The sequence below is a fragment of the Grammomys surdaster genome, unplaced genomic scaffold (genome assembly GCF_004785775.1).
Source record: "Grammomys surdaster isolate TR1022 unplaced genomic scaffold, NIH_TR_1.0 125807, whole genome shotgun sequence".
In the NCBI taxonomy this organism is placed as follows: domain Eukaryota; kingdom Metazoa; phylum Chordata; class Mammalia; order Rodentia; family Muridae; genus Grammomys; species Grammomys surdaster.
In genome coordinates this window covers 2,291,891-2,307,087 of record NW_021620638.1, presented here as the reverse complement: position 1 = coordinate 2,307,087, position 15,197 = coordinate 2,291,891, and the positions used below count along the sequence as shown (strand labels likewise).

Here is a 15,197-nt window from a genome sequence, read left to right as displayed (position 1 = left end):
GCCTTCCTACGTTGTTACTAATTATTCTTCTCTTGACAACATATCATCTAAAAAGAAAATAATTGTTTACTTAAAATGAGAAATGAGATTCTCTTAACATTTTTAATTTATTTTTGTTATTGGCCTTTTCAGTTATTCACTGAAACACAAATCTTCATATAACTTTTAACTCATTTCAATTAAGTATTGGCATTTAAAATTCATTTCAGTTAGTATCAGCTACAGTTCACACAAGAAGATCACTTTTCTGAATCCACGTATTTAATAACAGAGCAAATATAAAGAAATAAGGACAGTGTCTGCATTTGCATAATAGAAGATTCTCACATGAGACATGGACATTTCTATGATTATGAGTGACTTTCCATGATGTGTCAAATGATATAGCTTTTATCCCCAAAGTAAAAGTATGATATTTAGAAAAAGTGCTTCATAGACGATTTTTACAATTTTTTTATTTATTTTTACTTTTGTGTGCTTTGGTGTTTTTCCTGCTTGTATGTCTGTGTGAGGGTCTCAGATCTTGTAGCTATAGACAGTTGTAAGCTGCTATTTGGTGCAGGGAATTGAATCTGAGTCTTCTGGAAGAGCAATCAGTGTCTTAACTGTTGAGCCATGTCTCCAGCCACATATGGAAGATTATTTTAAGAAACATAGTAGCTGTGACTTTGAGGAAGAGGAGAGACTGTAGAGAATACCATGCTGAGGGCCTGTGTGAGGTCACATTCCCATGCCACATTTGCGATGCCCATGAGCACTGCTCTCCACCACTCACTTCAGAATTCGGGGTTGGAGAGCCAGTGCTTGCAAGAGTATGGTTTTCCTGACTTAATACAATGAACAGTGCAGAGCTGATTCGGTAAGGAAAGCACCAGCTGATGCCAACCCCATCAGAATGTCCTGGGTATACTATATAAGCTCAGTCTTAACGTTCTTTCTCAATAGTCCTTTTTACTCTACCTTCTCAAATCAGGTCTGCTATGCCGTTATTGTTAGAGTCCTATTAAAGGTTAGACCCTAAACCAGTTTGTCCAAATTTAAAACTTGTGATGATGCTTCCTTTATTTCAACAGCACATGTTTTAAATACTACTGAAAACGTTCTTCAATTTTGCTTCCCTTAGTAAAGACGCAAAGTCTGATTGCTTCATTTTCCTGGCCAGCAGATGGCTCCATAGATATTTATATTTTGCTGATGTGTATTGGGTTTGAAGCCATTTCCCCTCATCCTCTAGTGTTCTTTTGCGGAAGACCCCACTATCACTCCCATTCCCTGAAGGTGATTCAGCTAGGAAGCCTTATCCACACAGATGTGGAGACCATCACAAAGTGCAGCCATCCTGATTGTGACTGCCAAACGGGATGTCATCCCACTGTAGTGTTCCTCCATGATCCAGGCCTCACAGGAACCCAGCGCCCTTCAGTGTTATAATAGGGGCTCCCTAAAGCCCAATCCACTGTCATCTGTTTTCATGCAGCAGCAGCAGCAGCAACAACACCAAAACCCAATATAGCTTATTGAGAAAGATCCACCCATCACTTACCAATATCCTCTAAAGAATGATATATGGGTGGCTGGAGAGATGGCTCAGCGGTTAAGAGCACTGACTGCTCTTCCAGAGGTCCTGAGTTCAATTCCCAGCAACCACATGGTGGCTCACAACCATCTTTAGTGGGATCCGATGCCCTCTTCTGGTGTGTTTGAAGACAGTGTACTCATATATATAAAATAAAATCTTAAAAAAAAAAAGAATGGTATATGTCACCTGTTTCAATGCCATCCACTATACCTCGCTGCTGCAGAGAAAACCAAGGGGTGCAGAATCCATATTACTGGATGCTCTGTGGAAGAGTGAGCTCTGAGTAAGCAGTTTCTGCTGCCCCTGACTCCTGGGATTTTGCTTATGGCAAAACAGCTCAGTGCTGGGGGCTTTAGCAGTTAGGGCAGAATGACCGGGTGAGCCTGAGGCCTTGTGGAGGCTCTGGAGGCACAGGCATGGTAACTTCTCTCTACCTTACAGATCCCTCCTGGAACTGATGCTGGTGAGACTATGGAAACTACAGTGCCAACTGAGGGGGCCCCAGTGGAGGAGGCAGAGGCAGAGAAGGCAGCCCTCCCTGCTGGAGAAGGAGAAAGTCCAGAGGGAGCTAAAATCGATGCAGAAAGCACGGAGCTTGCAAGCAGTGAAAGCCCTCAACCAGCAGATGCTGAAGCGGGTGCTCCTCAGGTATGGGTTCCTTGAGAAACTGCTAAGAAGAGGGCTGTTTAGTGGGTCGTTTCTGCTGGTCGGGGCAGTAGCTGTCTGTGTATGGAATGGACTTCCTACACCTGTGGCTGACGAACAGAAAAGGGGAAAGAAGTTTCAATCGTGATAGCGAGAAGGAATGAAGCACAGATGAGGAGTGTCTTTGGGTTTCTATTGCTGTGAAGAGATACCATGACCACAGCTACTCTTATAAAGGAGAGCATTCAACTGGGGCTGGCTTATAGTTCCGACGTTTAGTCCATTACAGGTATGGTAGGAAGCATGGCGCCATGCAACAGGAATGGTGCTGGAGGAGAAGCTGAGCATTCTACTTCTGGGGTCCACAGGCAGCAGGAAGAGGCAGTGAGCCACTAGGCCTGGTTTGAGCTTCTGAAACTCTCAGTCCACCCCCTCCTCCTCCTACAACGAGGCCACATAATGCCACTGTTTATGTGTCTATGACGACCATTTCTATTCCTGTCATCATAATGAGAAAACCCATAATGGAGAGAGGAAGGGAGAGTGTGATAGAAATGATAGAGCTATTTGAGTGATAAATGTCCTCCAAAGGCTAACTCGGTGTGAGTAGTGACTCTGAGTTACTGCTATCACTATTTCATGTTTATCATTATTAGAGCATCTCAGATTCCCTAGAGAGCTTCTCTCATTGAAGCTAACCCCACTATTCAAGGAAACAGATGAGCACACACAGGAAGTTAGAGTTGCTTCTGGCTCTTCCTGTCACCTGCAGCAACCAAAGATAGTACATGCCAGGCCCCATGGGCAATCATGAATGACCGTGCAAAGTGTGACCGCAACGGGAAGTCCTCTTTTATGTTTTCTTTTCAGGACAGCCTCCTACCCTCTCAGGGTATATTGTCTCCCTTTTCAGCCTCCCACTGCTCTGGAATTGCTCATAGGACCCTCCCATTTTCCAGGCGTGTGAATGCTCAAGGATGGAGATAGGATTTCCACTAATGGTTTAGTACTCAAAGGAGACAGTGAAAAAGTCAGGACAAACACAAGGCATAGGTCCACAGTCTGCAAACTTAGTGGGCTTGGAACTGTGGGTTAGTGGGACAGAGAAAGCGTGGGTGGCAGGGAGAAGATACTGACCTAGGAGCAAACGCACCTATCGTTTCCCGGGCCATGACACTGTCCACTTCTCTACCCACCAGGAGAAGGTCATCCCTTCTGTTGTCATCGAGCCAGCCTCCAACCATGAAGGGGAAGGAGAGCATCAAGAACCTGCTATGAGTATTGAAACGAGGGAGGGCACTGAGGATGTGGCTCCCCAGGGCCCAGCGGGTGAGAAGCAGGAACTGGCTGCAGAGCCCACGCCTCTGGATTCTCAGGCTGTTACACCTGCACTGGCAGGTGCTGTGGATGCCTCACTGTCTGCAGGGGATGCCACTCAGGAACTGCCTCCTGGCTTTCTCTACAAGGTCTTTGTATTGTCATTTCAGGGTCATTGTCATTTGAGTTTTCTTTGCACTACTCTCTGGTTTTCCTGAGTGTGGGTTCTGTTGTTGTTGTTGTCATCATCGTTTTATGTCTTGTTTCTCAAATCTACTTTCCCTTTACCCTGACCTCTCCTGGGAAAATGACCCAGAGTCCATGCTTTGGGCAAGCAAGATCTACAGTAGTACCTTCCCATGCCTCCTTCAGAGCTGAGTCTGTATAGCCTGGCTCAGACTAGGCCTTTCAAGTCAACCGTACTCCACAGTATATTTCATAAGGAGTCGTTAAACAGGCAGGATACAGAGTGATTCAGTCCAAATGCAGAATGAGGGAACCAACAAGTAGTCAAAAAAAAAAGTGGCTAAAGGCACTATGGGCCTTCTGTGAAAGGAAGAAAGAAACAAGCCTCCATTCTTGGGAAGAAAGATTTGCGGGCCAGGGTCTAAAGTCTCCTTACCAGCCAACAAAACAACAGTAATTGACCACAAATGCCATGTACAGCCTAGTGGTGTGGCAGATAAGGTCCTCAGAAGAATCTGATTAGAAATTGTAAGCATTGTATAATTTGATACTGTATTTCAAAACGCAGCTCTTGTTTTCCTTGGTTGGTTCTTTGTTTTGCTGTCCTGAGAGCAAACTCAGAGCTTTGTGCATGCTAAGCAAATACTCCGCTACTTTACTTCAAGTCTTTGTCCTTTTTAATTTAGAGACAGGGCCTTGCTAATTTTGATAGGCAGGTCTTCACCTTGTGAACTTCTGCTTTAGTCTCCCAGACAAGTGGGTGATGGACACAGACAACTGTGCCTAGATACCTATTCTTTTTTTAAAAAATTATATGCATATATGTGTGTATATATATATATATGTATATGTATATGTATATGTATATGTATATGTATATGTATATGTATATGTATGTATGTATATATTATGTATAGGCATATATATGCAATTTGTGTTCATAATAATGGGATTGAATATCTATCCATTCTCTCTATCTCTCCTTTAGAAGGAAGATGCTGAGGGTGCGGGTATAATAGATTTATAAAGGGATTAATGTGGGCAAAATAATTGAACATACAGGTTAATATTAGGGCTAAAAACGTGGTTAATTGTTTATGCCGTGCACATAAAATCCAAGGAATGTGTGCTAGGCAAGGCTGGGGCACGAAGGACCCATGCTTAGCTTGCCAATCACTGCAGTGTGACCCAAGGTGCACTTCTCAACCCTTCCCTGGACTTCTGCTGTCATTTCATGAATTAATTTTTGAATAATAGTCAGTTATAGCTCTGATAGTTTTTATTCTACACAGAAAAAAATATATTTTAATGGTAGGCTGCTTCATCTTGAATGTGCAGGTGTTTGTAAGGAATCAACATAGGAGAAATAAAACTGGCCAGGACTAGACAGACCCTTAAGCTGAGGGATGGGTATTATAATGTAAGTCTAAAAAAAGAAATTTAAGTGCAAAGGAAAAGCAGGCTGCTATGCCATAATGTGGTAAGATAGAAAAGAGTGAAAATGTATTTTTAAAAAGTCATTTGTTCAAGTAAATACTAATTGTTATATAACATGCAAGTGGTGGTTTGCCTGGTTTTTCATTATTTAACAAAACAACTTTTTAGCTTGGTATCTTTAGCTCAACTTAAATAGTCATCAGTGACAATGAATATCTAACAAAAACTAACAAGCTAAAGTTTCAGCTATTGTATATTTCATTGAATTATTGAATACAGATACAAATGGCCTCGTACAAGTCAGTAAGAAGCATGGTTGTTTCTTTTCCCCTTGGGGTTTGTATTAGGCTGTTTCATAATATTTAAATTTATATTATGATATGAAAATACTGGATTCTAGGTCTTTAGAAAGACAAGTGATCTATTTAGCCTACAACCGGAAGTTCAAAGAACACTGGCAGTGGCTCTGTTCGGGCTGTGTGCAGATGCTATCTTGTGAAAAGGAAAAGTCATAAGACACAGGAAGGCAGAGTAAAAAAAATCTCACTCTCTCGTTTTTTTCTTGAAGAATAATTAGGGTTCTATGAGAAACCCGCTAATTCTTTTGAGAGCATCACCCCAATGTCCTGCTACTAAAATCCTTGTCTTGATGCTTTCCATGCCTCTTACTACCCACACCCACAAATGAACCTCTGCAGCAGACCACATCTCATCCATGGCAGGATTGAAATATGTATCTTCATCCTTTATGTACTGAAAGCTTCTAGCAGTGTCTGTGTAATCTTATTAGGAAATATAATGTTCCCCTTTCCTTCTTTCCTTCTTTCCTTCTTTCCTTCTTTCCTTCCTTCCTTCCTTCCTTTCTTCCTTCCTTCCTTCCTTCCTTCCTTCCTTCCTTCCTTTTTCCTCCTTCACTTCTTTCTTTTTTATTTTGAGGCAGGGTCTCACTGTGTAACCTACAGGCCTTGCTCGTCTGGAGCTCACTAGTTAGCCCAAGCTGGCATGAAGTCATGGCTAGTGTCCTTCCTCAGACTCCTGGGTGACCTGGTTACAGTCAGAGTCACCACACTCGGCCTCTTTTTAAAATTAACCAATTGCTTTTATGTATGTTGCAGGTGGAAACCCTGCATGATTTCGAGGCAGCGAACTCTGATGAACTTACCCTACAAAGGGGTGATGTGGTGCTCGTGGTGCCCTCAGACTCAGAAGCTGACCAGGTAATGAAAAGGCTGGAAAGTGTGTTGGGCCATATTGGATTTTTTTCAAGGGTCAGTTGGACAAGTGACTTCCTGAAGCATTTCTGATTTCTAACATGCTGCTACCAAACTCTAAAAAGGTGCTAAGGACTTGCACACTCAGCACTCCATCAGCTGGTCTTTCAGGTCCCCATTTCGAATGCCATTGACTGTCCTTTTCCGTACAATTAGGTGAGATGACCTTTTCTTGTCTCAAGATTTCTTGCTAGGGATGCTGTACTTGTAACATCAGGTTTTAGGAAATGCTGACGCCAGGCATGAACTAAACATCCTTTTTAGAAGTGGCTGCCTCTTGTGGTATGGTACCCATGGAAACAACCTGGGAAAACTTATAGGCTCATAGAAATGTTTTGGATTTTGATGGGGTCACACCCATGTAGCCTTCGTAAAGCCTTATTAAACTTTACAACCAACGGCTCTGCCATTATACAACACAACATTTAAATTATACTTCAATTTGGAAATGTATCTCTTATCAGAATGTTTAGATAATAAGGTGTTAGGAACTCCAAGGTTGCTCCTGTTCACAATTTGGGAACTCCTGAAATGGTATGGAAAGCCTTCGTAAAGTAGCCTGTGGGCATGTATTTTACTAAGAATAGATATAATATAACTCCCATAGTAATTTTAAAGAAATACATTTATAAGTCTTTCCATAAAAATAAAGTTTAAAACCACAGCTTTCAAAGTTAATATTTAAATGCCAATACTTTGCCCTTTCTTGTAGTAATAGAATTAGCAGTATGAATCAACTGATGGCTAAACACCCACATGCAATGCCTCTATAAGTGTTAAAAAATAATAAAAAAATTAAAGCTCCAAATATTTAAAAAATTAAAGACAGATATTTAACTGATCAATTTATCAAATAAATAATGAAGTAAAAAATATTTCATACTAAGACTGGAGAGGTGGCTCAACAATTAGGAGCACGGGCTGCTCTTCCACAGAACTCCAATTTGATTCCTGGAACACGTATTGTGGCTCACAACTGTATCTCCAATCTCAGGGAATCTAATACCCTCTTCTGGCCTTCAAGGATTGTACATATATGATGGATGCATAGGCATGCAGACAGGCATAACACTCATGTACATACTAAATAAATAAATAAATAAATAAATAAATAAATAAAATTTGACATATAACCCCCCAAAAAACCAGAAAAGTACAAAGAAGGTAAAACCTTACAATTAACAATAGTTAATTAGCCCTAAATTAATTCTTTGAATGGACTAATAAAATTGCTATGTAATTATTAGCCTATTTGTGAGCAAAAATTGATAAAGTAGCGATTTATAATATAGGGAGATCCAGAAACAACGTATGCAACTTAAAGTATTCCAACTCTGTTTAACTAGTTACTTTTCTCATTGCTGTGACCTGAGGAGAAGCAACTCACGCAAGGAGGGCTTGTTGGGAAACACAGCTCATCATGGATGGCAGAGGAGGTCTGAGAGCAGATGGCTCCATGACAGTAGGAATGTCGTCTGGGCCTCCTCTCTTCTTGGTAGGCAAAGAGCAAAGAAAGGACATGTCAGAACTTTACTGGATTTCTCAGTTTTCCTTTTTATTTAATTTAGATAACAACCGTGTGAATGTGCTCTGTGTATTTGGGACAGGTTTTATACCTTTGGTAATACTTGCAGGTAAAGCACTCACAGAAGAGTCCTTAAGGCATGTCTCATGAAATGCTCTAGTCATTTATTAATTAATCTAATCAAGTCAACAATGGAAAGTAGCCATGTCAAGTATCTTCCCTGTCAAATTGATAACCAAAAACATTATCACAAAAGACAGTGTCTCACTCTTGACCCCTTTACCTCACAATGCAAATGCATTCAGTTCATTTCTGATGTCCCTAAAGTCTGAACAATTCTAACATTGTTCAAAAGTCTCTCTACTGAGACTTGACAATCTCTTAACCATAGGACCTATAAGATCAAAAATGAAACAAAGAAGGGAAGGAAGGAAGGAAGGAAGGAAGGAAGGAAGGAAGGAAGGAAGGAAGGAAGGAAGGAAGGAAGGAGAGAAAGAAAGGAGGACAACCCTATTCACACTCACATCCCCAGGAAGGAGGAATGGGAGAAGAGCAAAGACATGCCCTAGCACTGCCAGGCAGAATGGCAGCAGACTGGACACACAATCCTGCAACCCCAGGATTGTTATCTCCAGTGCTCCAGTACACTTGGGTGCTCCTACCTCCTCCAGCACTGCTTCCTCCAGCACTGTGCCCTCACCCTTCTGTAAGTGTCACTAAATGAATGAAGCTTTTCTTGGAAGACATCCTTTGCCTTCCCAAAATCCTGTGAGATACTGCAAATTGGTCTTCACTTTCACAGTTTTCTGCATTGCCCTCTTAAAAAGCTCCATGTAGAAAATCTGACGCTGCTACACACTGGTAGACTCTGGCTTCTTGGAACCTTGGTGTAAACTTCAGAACCCTGTCGTTTGTATGTTGTATGTTACAAATATCCTATGGAAAAAGCAAAACTCTGCTAATAGTTCAAGATGTAGCCTGGCTCCCTTGAACCACAATCACACACAGCCATGTAGTCCCAGTCGTAAGCCCACCCCACAGCAATAATTTTCTACATTGGTTACTGTCTTCATCTCTGTGACCAAGTATCAGACAAGAATCAGCTTAAGAGATAAAAGGCTTATTTGATGTCTTAGTTAGTTTCCATTGCCATGAACAGACACACCTGACCATGACAACTCTTATCAAGGACAGCATTTAACTGGGCCTGGCTTACAGATTCAGAGGTTTCCTCCATTATCATCGAGGTGGGAAGCATGGCAGTGTCCAAGCAGACATGGTGCTGGAAAAGGAGCTGAGAGTTCTACATCTTAAACCACAGGTAGCAAGAAGACTGAGCCAGTGGGCATAGCTTGAGCTCAGATAAGATCTCAAAGCCTGCCTTCACAATGACACACTTCCTCAAACAAGGCCACCTCTACTGCAATAGGGCCACACTTCCTTACAGTGTCACTCCCTATGAGCTAAGAATTCAAATACCTGAATCTGGGGGTGGGGAAGGACAGTCCTATTCAACTCCCCACATTTGGGTTCATGGTTTGAGGAGATACAAGCCATTGTGACAGACACGGCACAGTGGCTGCTAGCTCCATTTTGGTGTGACTATGAGGCGGAGCTTTCTCTCCCTTTCATGTGTCATACAAACAAAACCCAGAATAAAGAGACTCCCAGGATTCATCCAGTTTTCTCCCCTTTTTCCTTTTTATTTACTCTAGGATCCCAGCCCATGAGATTGTGCCACACACATTCAATGAGGGTGCTACTCTTCCTTCAGTCAGATCCCTTTGGACAAAAGTTCTCGAGGGCACAATCAGTGCTATGTCATGTCAATATCCTAGGCATAAAACCCATAATGACAATTGAATTATCCATCACACCAACTATAGACATTTATGTATTTTGCACTAACTGTATTAGTTTAAAAAAAAAAGACAAAGAGCTAGCCTGTTATGCTTACCAGTAAACTTACTGTTTCTATAGATATCAGTTTCTTCTCTTTTTTTCTGATCATTTATTTTCATTATTTTTCCTCCATTAGCAGTTCCTTGAATGACGATCTGCAAACAGCTAGTCCCATGACCCTGTCTTTATTTGTATTCATTTCTAAAGATTCCTCTCTAGTGAAAGAGCACTGAGCTGACCTCTTTTCTCTTAACTCTTCAAGATGGGGTTTTTTTGTCACTATTGTTTATAATTAGAGCTGAGCAGTTATTTGGTTAATATAACTTATCTATAAACAGTGTAACTTTCCAGAATATGTTTGTATATTCATGATGACTGATGAGTTTAACTATGATATGGTGGTGGTGGTGGTGGTGGTGGTGTGTGAGTGAGTACTTTCCTACCTGGGATTCATTTTGTTTCTTTGACTCACAACATTGTATTTTTCAGTATATGAAAAACTATCAACTATTCTTTATTTAGTTTTTTTCTCCTGCCTTCTTTTTCTTCTCTGTTTCTGAATTTCTAATTATATTGCATTCAAGGTTAATGCCTAGCAGTGTGACTTTTTTAATTGATATGTATTTCACCACAATAGTCAGGGTGGGGAATTTATGAGGATTCCTCTGCTGCTCTGTGTTTGTTAAGTGTATGCAGCAGCCATCCCAGTCCAGCATCACCCTGCAGTCTTTCTGCCATGTCTCTGCCATCCTTCTATTTAGTCTCCATTTCTAGGCTAAGATTTCCCCTGTACTGTCTCATAATCACTGTCTTTCAACTTAGATACTTGAACAAACTTATAATAACTAATTCAGTATTTCTAACTGATTCCGTATTTCTAATTGATTTCAAATATTTGGAAATTTGTACAACATTGGAGCATATTTCTATCCATTGCTTTTTGTCCATAGGACATATTTTACTAATTTTGTCCTTGGGTCTGGTAACATTTTTATTTATACTGGACACAGTATGTGTACAGTACACTGTAGGGAGCTGGATTCTGTTTTCTATATCCAAAGGTTATTTATTTTTGTTCCAGCAGGCACTTAAATTACTAACTTATTACCCTAAATTTGTGGAAAGTTGTTCTGCATTTTCTTAGAATATTTGCCTATAGACTTTTCATAAATTCTTATCCTTAGGACAGTATTTCTACCTCTAAACTATAAGGTATTTTTAAGGGCATTGTCTATAGAAAGCCTGTAGTGTAGTGCTTTGTCAATTCTCCTAACTTGATTTGCATTATGTTTTAATATTCATTTTTATTTTTAACTTTATGTGTGCACACGTGGCTGTGTGGGGATGTGTGCACATGACACAGGTGCCAAGGTAAGCTTGGTGTCAAATGTCCAGGCTTGAATTGCAGGTGGTTGTAGGCTGTGGGTTCTAAGAACCAAACTCAGATGCTTGGACCTGAACTCTGATGCTTACAAGTGTTCACACTCTTAACCAATGAGTCACCTCTCCTGCCCCACTCAGGATTTAAACTCCAGACTCCCCCTTTATTGGCAGCGCTAAACTCTCTGGCTGTTCTCAGGTATTTTACTATTGCTTCTCTCCTAGTTATTAAAATCTCATTTATAAATGCAGCCCAGGATTTAAGGAAAGTGTCTCTGTGTACTTAGGGGCTTCCCTCCTCCCAGAACTTCACTGTCCACTAGTACGCAGCTGTTCTTGGGTCCTCAAATTCTATACCTCTGACACACAGAGAATGAGGACAATCCTTGGGGGAATGTTGTATTAACCTACTCTCACCCACAGTGATTCCCTACATTCAAGCGTTAAATATACTGTTTGTTTTTTGTCTTGGTGCCTTCAGCAAGCTCTGCACATGATTTATGTCCATCCCACTATATACAGACTTCATTTTATAATTATATTTTACCACAAACAGTTGCTGATGTAAAGATTCATATATGCACATGCACAAACATAGTTGTCTGAGTGCTTAGTCTGGGGAGAAGCATTAATCCAATACAAACTCTTCTACCATAATCAAAACTGGAAATTCTTCTCTACCACATATTTTAGGCAATTAAAGTTTAATTTTCCTTAGCTACAGATTTATATTGCCTGATAGCCTTCACTTTACAGTGTTGACGTTGTATTTCAGAGTAATGTGTTAGAATCTATCTTCATTATGGCTTTGTGGATGTCCCCTCTTATCTTTTTGTTCTCTATTAAAGTGATCTAAAAATGCCTAGCTCTATTTGGTCTCATTAGATTTTGACTCACTGTAAATAGAATCCAATATAGGCTTCTGGGAAGGGAACTGACCTTCCCTATGCACACTAGAGGCTTGGGGAGTGTTTACTTATCGTCTTTTACTTTAGATATAGCTGCCTTTCACTTATGTGACATCGGAATTTGAAGGAGGGCACCTTTCCTCATCAGCCAGACTATTATCAGTCAGTTTATTGGGGCAGTTCTTCCCTTGCTATTTTTGTGGGCTATTTTTTTTCTCTCTTCAAAAATTGGCCTGTCTAAGTGCTCATATTTCTTGTCTTTTTAGAAGCATCAATTTATAGTCTCTGATGATATCAAAAGGGAATACATCCAGCCCTTCATTTAAGTTTTGAGACCTCTTTTTTTATCAGATGTACTTGAGCTTCATGGAGGACTGGTTCGGATTAAATCTGACCATTCTTCTTTGTAAGTGGGTGTCTTTCCTGCCTTGGTTAACATAATAAAGGTAGTCATTTCTCACTGTTATCCATGTAGTGCATGCCTGTGCGAGTTATCCCCTCCAGAGGGCATGGAGCAGCCTCTAATCTTCAGTTATTACAGTAGTCTCCCATTCTATAGGTGGCCATATAAGCCACCTATAGTTCTCTGACCTTTTTATGGCTAAATGTCTTTATTTCCATGGTGGCACCTATAAGAGACAAAGCTCATTTAGAAAGAACATGTGTCTCCAGCAAAACACCACAGCCTCAACCATCTCCGTAATCCACATGGATGAGAAACATCAGACATCAACATCAGCAGCAACAGCAGTATCTGGTAGCACTTGTCCAGCATTCAGTAGTGGTGAGCCAGCCCTGTGTTGGGTGCTCTATTGGTGGTATGTGGTGTGAGCCGTGGGAAACTGTTTCCCTATAAGAAAGTGGCACCAGACATTTGGTGGTCAAGTCAGCATTATTTTCTAACTTAATCACTTTAAAATGTTTGACCCTCCCTGCCACCAAGGATCATTCCCTCACTCCTTAGTCCACTGTGAACCACAAGATGATTGGATTTCTTGCATACCATATTTTCATGTGAAATCTCTTTTCCTTAACAACTTATAACTCAGATAATACTAACTAAATAGGCTGTATATAAGATTAGAATGTTAAAATTTACCTTCAGTTAAGTATGTACAATAATACATAAATTAAATTTTTTTAAAAAAATTAATGTTTAAATGACCAAAATTTATAGTGTTTTGTAGTAGTGTGGCATCCTGAGGTCACAGTACTAGCTGAATGTGTCATTGTGTAAGTTCTTGACACTGTGCACTCTGAAGTTTGTTGGACTCTGAAACACTGTCCTTGTCTTGCAGGATGCAGGCTGGTTGGTGGGGGTGAAGGAGTCAGACTGGCTTCAGTACAGAGACCTGGCCACATACAAAGGCCTCTTTCCAGAGAACTTCACAAGACGCCTGGAGTAGGGCTGCAGATGTTGCAAAACGGTCACGTGACTGGGTTTTTAACCCTTCGTGAGATGGCGGAGGAGTTCACTTTTGCTACTATACTCTTCATGATTGACAGACTGGTGCCAGATGAGACTTGGGAAGATTGGTCAATAGAGCATGTATGCGAAAACTATAAGAGGGGAAAAATAGCAAACTAAGGAAAGAGTCTTTGCTCTGTTCCCTATGTTCAATAGAGGTCTGTTTGTGCTTTGTCTAACTGTGGACACTGGTACCTGATTCCCCTCCCACCAAAGTAGCTTTCTCCTGACAAGACTTTGACTTCTTTGCATCAAGTGTGTGGTGTCGAGTGGTTGCCCTGCAGATGTGATAAGTTATCCTATAGTAAGATATCATCTTACTCCCTTGCCCGATGTGAGCACGTGCTCTCTTTTCCTTCCAAGTTTACTGCGTTTAAAACTAAACAGCTGCAAACGTTCTTAACTGTCTTTTCCAGTCACCTCTATATACACATGTACGGACACAACAGTCGCACAAGCTAGTTCCCATGCCTGCTGGACCTATGTGTATGCAGACGGCTACATATACATAGCTGATTCCTTCCCTTTCCACTGTAGCTCTTCGCCTCTAAGTGTCATGGATACACGCATTGCTCTTATTCGTCGGCATTACAGCTGCAGTTTTGCCTTGTGGCAAAACCACTCATCCCATTGCCAAAACGGTTGACAGTGTCTGTGTGTGTTGTATGCAGTTTTCAGGATGATATAAAAGATAGTGCGTCCACGCTGCTGCCCCTTTGGAGAGAGCAGGCCCGGTTGTGTAGCTGCCCAGCTGCTCAGTCCAAATAAATACATGGACCAGCAACTATGCAGTCATTATTTCTGCCTTTATGTGATTGGCTGGCGAGGGGGGCAAAAGAACCTATTTACAAAAGCTCCTACATACTTCCATGTTCTATTTATGCAACTCGTCTTCACAGGTCATTCTAAAATGAACAAGGTGATGTACGTTGTACCACAAACCACCTGTAACAGTTGTGTTCTCAGTGCTGTGTCATTCCGAATAAACCTTTGGTAATCTCCAAGTTACACGGGTTCTTTTTCAAGAGTGTTCTTCTTTTCTTTTTTGAAATCTTGTTCCAGTTGGGCAAGCTACTTGATGCAATTTATATTGGAGTTGTTATTTGTGCAGATGTGTGCTTGTTCCACCTCTGGGTTGTGCTCCATGGTCCTACCTCACTTCCCCATCCCTCCATCCCAGTCATTGCTGGTCACTGATGCTTCCTGGGAACCAGCAATTACTAGAGCGCAAATAACAGCTGTGGGAGACCTCCTTCTATTGCTGCAGTGGACACTCAGTCTATGAATCACTGGCAATCATATGATGCATAATCAGCCTCATGACAGCTTCATTTTCAGTCACTTTTCTTTCTGGCATTTTTATGTTTGTGAGTACATAAAGAAGGAGCTCTGATGGGATAGAGAAGTCAATTCATAGACCCATTGTAGTGAGAGGAGAACGTATCATGCCAGCATGTTTCATCTTGAGAAACATCTACTAATATAGCTCTGTATACAGTGATACAGTGTATGCCAATCAAGACTATGTGTGAATGCATTTCTTATTTGCGTTTCAAGTTCTTCTGATGGATCACTGGGT

The 15,197-nt window shown here is 41.0% G+C and overlaps 1 protein-coding gene across 1 annotated transcript in view; it reads left to right on the top strand.

Moving 5' to 3' along the window:
- Amph (amphiphysin) overlaps positions 1-14,626 on the top strand; it is a 200,526-nt gene extending 185,900 nt beyond the window's left edge. The window contains exons 18-21 of the mRNA XM_028789250.1: positions 2,021-2,227; positions 3,424-3,690; positions 6,280-6,381; positions 13,449-14,626. Coding sequence (XP_028645083.1) covers positions 2,021-2,227; positions 3,424-3,690; positions 6,280-6,381; positions 13,449-13,556 — 684 coding nt within the window. The 3' untranslated portion in view covers positions 13,557-14,626. The remainder of the gene's footprint in view (positions 1-2,020; positions 2,228-3,423; positions 3,691-6,279; positions 6,382-13,448) is intronic.
- The last annotated feature ends 571 nt before the right edge of the window (positions 14,627-15,197 follow it).